Here is a 5,751-nt window from a genome sequence, read left to right as displayed (position 1 = left end):
ACTGTGCACCTGTAAGGTTTCTCTTTGGTGTGAGAGCGCTCATGCTTCTGCAGGTCACCGACTGAGCAAAACCCTTTCTTGCACTGAGAGCAGATGTGGGGTCTCTCCCCCGTGTGAATCCTTGTGTGCACAGTAAGATTAGCCAACTGAGAGAAACACTTCCCGCAGTAAGAGCAGCTGTATGGACGCTCGCCCGTGTGAGTCCGCATGTGTGACGTCAGCTGACTTTTGGAGATATACTGCTTATTACAGTGAGGACACGTGTGGGGTTTCTCCCCCGTGTGTGTCCGTTGGTGGAGTACAAAAGTGGCTAAGGCGCCAAAGCACTTTCCACACGCATCACACTGATGGGGTTTGTCCACTGCATGAGTTATTTTGTGGATATTCAGCTCAACTGACCCAAAGAATTTCTCTTCACAGTGTCGCCACTTGAAGAGAGGTTCATGAGAGTGAGTTTGCTGGTGACTCTTTAGTTCGGAGCGGGAACTGCAACTCCGTCCGCACTCCGTACAGTTGAGCTGTGCCCTATGTGTCTTCTTATGTTGGAGCCGTTCACTTAAAGATCCAAACGTTTTCCCACACTTGGAACAAGCACACCCTCCACAGAATGGGTCCTGTTGTGCCTGGTTAGGCTCGACAGGAACTTGAAACGTTTTCACAGAGAGAGCAGTTGAAGCGAAGGCGCCACACAATGCGTTTGCTGGTGCTTTCGCAAATCAGAAGTCGTCCGGCAACTCTTTCCACACAACAGACATTTGAGGGACGTGTGAGTAGATAGGTGTCTGAACCGCTTGCGGAGAGATCTGAAACTCTCCCTGCACTTGGGGCAATCGAAGGACGCGTCTAGACAGTGTTTTTGGTGGTGTTTTGAAAGCCCAGTTGAATTACTGAAAGTCTTTCCGCACTGTGTGCATTTGTAGGGTCGATCTCCAGTGTGAATTCGCTGATGCTGAACCAATTGAGATGGATAGATAAAACACCTTCCACACTGGGAGCACTTGTGGGCAATACGCCGTGCAGTGGACAATGCTTTGGAAAGGGTCTCCGAGGATGGTGATACGTCACTAGGTGGTGGTTGAGCGCAGCTAGACAGCTGAGAAGACTCCCCTGAAGCAGGTTCTGTGGAGAATAAAGCAAGAAAATAAATGCCATTGTCTTTGCACAACTATGGAATCCTTGGGGCCTTTGCACAACTATGGAATCCTTGGGGCCTTTGCACAACTATGGAATCCTTGGGGCATTTGCACAACTATGGAATCCTTGGGGCATTTACACAACTATGGAATCCTTGGGGCCCCACTGTAAGTTTCAAAAGTCTCACCGTTGTTTTCCTCTTCTGTGTCGTCGTGGTCTGGAGAAACTGGTCTTGATTCTTCAGCACCAGTCCTGTGGGGGAGGATCCACAGAGCATGTTCAGTTAAATACTAATGCACAACAGCAGTAGATAACAATAGTTTAATATAATGGATTCAAATGTAAAGATGAATGTGTCAGTGGTGTATGTCAAACAAACCTAATTCACAAGCACAATTCCAACACACTTTGCTCTTACGTTTCCTGTGAGGATTCAAGCAGAGGTGTATCAGAGTTCACACTGGACTCAGCCATCCTCCCTCCTGGGCTCTTTCTAGGTCTCATGGAGGAATTGACTCTGTGGTCCCCTTTACTTTTGAGTGTAAGTCGGGGGGAAAATATTGAGGGTTTTTGAGCCACACTGGAGGTGTGCACACAGGTCCCCAACAGTCCCTTCACATCTCCTCTGGTCCTTTGGTTCAGTAAAAACCACAGCACTTATGTTTTCATTCTCCTCTTCCACACCTCCCTCTGTGCATTCACCATCATCGCTAACCATGGTAGACGCTCTTTCTTCTTTACTGTTTTGGTTTCTATGGAAGCATGCTCTTGATTCTGCCTGTTGGTAATCTCTGCTGTCTGACAAAGCCTCCATCTCTCTGCTTACATGGGTAGAGCCTTCCAAGTTAGGCAAGACATCTAATTTTCTGTCAGAGGCATATGCCACTCCCACTGTGTTAGGGAGGGACAGTGGAGCGAGGATGCAGTCTTCTGCCGAGGAGGGAAATGCTGACAGACACAAGGGTAGAGGACAGTAAAGTAAAAAGTCAGTATGTCAGAAAGGTTAACACGTAGTGGTCTGTCACAATGTGTCTTGTGATAAAGGAGCTTAGTTTAGCACTTTTGTCTAACTTTCCACAGCATGTGTGGTGCTGAAGCAGGTATTGCAGGTCCTCTGTGTGAGAAAGAGGCTGCAGACACTCATCAGAGGCAGAGGGGACTGCGCTGAGCCAGGATGCAGTCTATGGGAAGGAGGAGAGACAAAAGCATAGAAATCCTGTTATATCTCACACATCACTCTCAATGTGTTTAATGCAACATTTTAAAGATGAGGATATAACGATAAACATAGAGCCAAAATGGAGCTCATAAAGACTGCATTGAATATCAGTGATATGAACATCTTCCTTGGTTTGCTCTCTACCTGCTTTAAGTCTGGCACTGGTAGCAGATCTTCTAGTCTGGAGAGGGACTGACAAACAAGTGCCTGCAAAGCTCTGTCAAAATCACAGCCATACACCACAGGGAAATCTGCCTGAGAGGGAGAGAGAAAGTGAAAGGAGTCCCACAATTTGTATGACAGACAAATGCGTCTGCCAATCCAAGGAGAGATAATATTGATGTTGCTGCCCTTGGCGCAGTTGCTATAGCAGAAGCGCAGACTGACCGTTCGTCCAGACATTGACTATAAACTTTTTTGATAATTCAACTGGTTGATAATGCCTGCTATTCAGTGACGAAATGTTGTTATTCACACTTAAGATTGAAGCCAGCTGGGAATAAACAGTTTCATTCCTTGAAGAACCGGATACTCTCGACTGGGTCTTCAAGAAGGTTTTTGGTGAGCTTGAGTAGGTTTGCTTCCAACGCATCTATCTGTGCATCATTATTCTGTAACATAAATCCAACCAACTTCTACACAATGCTACAAAAAGCAGGGCAACCAGAACATTTTATATATTTTACCCTATATACAGAAAAGTGCAGTTACGTCACATTTAAGAACATACCATACCAACTCACCTTTGAAAGACCACAGCATGAGAATCTGTCAAGATGGATCTTAATTTTGTTGAGGTCCTCTGGATGCTCACCTTGAATCAGCTGAAGAGTTATCTGAAAAACATTCAACCGTATCCCTTGGCCGTGTCTACACTTGACACTTACATGTGACTTTGCTATCAGAATATGAAGACGCATTGAAAGTATAGGTAAAGGCTGTGTTTACACAGGCAGCCCAATTCTCAAATTGTTCCACTAATTGGTCTTTTGACCAATCACATCAGATCTTTTCACATCAGATCTTTTGCAGAGCTGATCTGATTGGTCAAAAGACGAATTTTGTATTTTATTATTATTTTTACATCAGAATTGGGCTGCCTGTCTAAATGCAGCTCTAGACCCACAAAAGTTGCATTGTGGTATGATTGAGTTCAGATCTGGCTCTGCATTGTGTGCAGATTTCTCCTCAGTCTGGACACAATCAGGCTACCGATAGTACATACAGTGGGCAACGTTATAAGCACCTCACGGTTTTGGGACCCGAGAGGCACCATTTCATTACGCTAGAGGAAATATGTTCCTAGCATGTGGGGAACGTGTTGCTGTCTTACAATTGCTAGCCAGCTAGCTAATATTTAGAAAAATAATATATTTTTGTTTGGCTAAAGTTATGCTAACCCATTTGCAATCCCTTTAGCTTTGCTTGCTGGCTAGCTACAGAGGTTAGCTGGCTAGTAAGCTACAGTAGTTAACTACTGCCATCAAGTTGTTGTTGTGTTATCATATTTTGCCTTTGCCTATTCCAACGTTTGCAGAATGCATACTGGCATTTGAATATAGCGCAGGAAAAGGGAATCCGGACACTGTGGACACATTTAAATGTAGGTGTAGATGCATGATGTGTTCGGAATTCCATGATCAGAATACAAAAACTGCATTAACTGTCAAGTCTACACGGCCTAGCCCTTGATCATGACTCTCAGTTCCATTACATTACACAGAAGAGTCATTGGACGAAGGCGTCTTCTGTACGGAGGAGTTTTGTTAAGAGCCCTACGCTCGTTCTGAACATTAACACGCATCGCTTGCGGTACAGTTTTGAAACATAAGGACCTTACCTTTCATATCAGTGATTGGACCTTAAGGTGTAATGGTAGGCTCCTTAAGAGTACATCTTGGGCCAGGCCCTTCATACACCTGACACATTGTAAACACATTTCTACAGCCAGGGTAAGTTTCAGAATTTTACTTACCCTTGCCCTTAATGCCAGAAGAAGCAATGTCCTCTGTCTGTCAGTTATAAGTTCTGGAACAGTTTGTGTTACCACTGTCACAAACTCCTCTAATTTTCCATAGTGCTTGATGGCCCTCTGTTGTGCTACCTTCCACATAAATGCAGACATGAGCCGTAGAGGTGGAACCAAAAGGCGCAGGGAGGAGAAAGGGAGGGGGTAATCTATTGCGTAGAGAAGAATGTACAATAATATCAAAAAGACAGTAAAGTATGGAGATAGGCATAAATTGCTTCTCCAATAGAAATCCCTGATCTTGCTTGTAGGATGGCGACGTTGGCTAGCTAAGCTCATGCGCAGAATGAAATCATCGGTCTAACGGTCGTCTCGCGCCGAACTGCAAATGTCTAGCAACTGAATGCGAATTCGAATCTTATCACGGACAACTTTAGTATTTCAGCAACTTACTACTTTTTTAGCTACTTTGCAATGACTTAGTATGTTAGCTAACCCTTCCCCTAACCCGTTATCCTAACTCCCTAAACTTAACCACCTAGCTAGAATTCGCAACATAGCTTACGTTTTGCAAATGTGTAACATATTGTACGTTTTGCAAATTAGTAACATATAATACGAATTGTAATTCGTAACATATCATACAAAATGGCTGATGGACATCCACAAAATTAATACATACCATACGAAACGTAACATATCATATTAAATGCGCAGGTCCCGGATTTACATACAGAATAATAAATGACATGCTCTGAGACCAGGTTGCAAAGCTAGCTAGCTGGGGCCATATAGACACACACATTTAACAGGTCACACAAAAATAAACTGTGTGCTAAAATAGCTATAATGTCCACAGCAAGTTTGAAGCCATATATAACTAGGCTAGCTACAGGAGGCTGTTAGCTACATACCCATAGCATCCATATTTTACTGTGTTATAAGTCTACTAAATGACTGTATCAATGCTGAAAACATTACACCATTCTGCTGATGTAACTAGCTAGCTGTCAATACAGAAATACAGTATTATTATTCGATTTTGTTCAGAAGCAGCTTGAACAAATCAGAAGGGGAAAAAAACGTGTTCTCTAGTATTTAGCTACTTCCGGGTGGGAACGTCTACAAAATTGTCAAAATAAAAGTCTTTTCGCTGCACGTGTTCTGTGCATAAAGTAACCTACTTTACATCATTCATGAAGCTGTTTATTTTTTTCTTTTTGATGAGAGGTGGAAGTAACTAACAAAAACAAACATGTTTATTGAATTGAATACAATTTAAATAAATTAAATAACGGATTGATTAATTGACAACTAATTTGATCAGTTATTTAACACCAAGTTAAATTAACTGTAAATTAGATATAGGCACAAGGAAGTCATTCGATTTTATTTGACAGTATTCAGTCCTTTCTCCTCAGTATGGTCC

General features: G+C 43.0%; 1 protein-coding gene across 1 annotated transcript; it reads right to left on the bottom strand.

The window, feature by feature from the left end:
- Positions 1 to 655: 655 nt before the first annotated feature.
- On the bottom strand, positions 656 to 1,777 carry LOC123483270 (zinc finger protein ZFMSA12A-like). Its single transcript, XM_045212868.1, has 3 exons — positions 1,553 to 1,777; positions 1,322 to 1,386; positions 656 to 1,119 (listed from the first exon to the last, which is right to left on the bottom strand). The coding sequence occupies exons 1-3, from the start codon at positions 1,636 to 1,638 to the stop codon at positions 656 to 658; spliced, it is 615 nt and encodes a 204-aa protein (XP_045068803.1). The 5' UTR covers positions 1,639 to 1,777.
- Positions 1,778 to 5,751: the final 3,974 nt, after the last annotated feature.

This window comes from Coregonus clupeaformis, unplaced genomic scaffold, assembly GCF_020615455.1.
Source record: "Coregonus clupeaformis isolate EN_2021a unplaced genomic scaffold, ASM2061545v1 scaf0058, whole genome shotgun sequence".
NCBI classification, from domain to species: Eukaryota; Metazoa; Chordata; class Actinopteri; order Salmoniformes; family Salmonidae; genus Coregonus; species Coregonus clupeaformis.
This window is presented reverse-complemented; position numbering and strand designations above follow the sequence as displayed.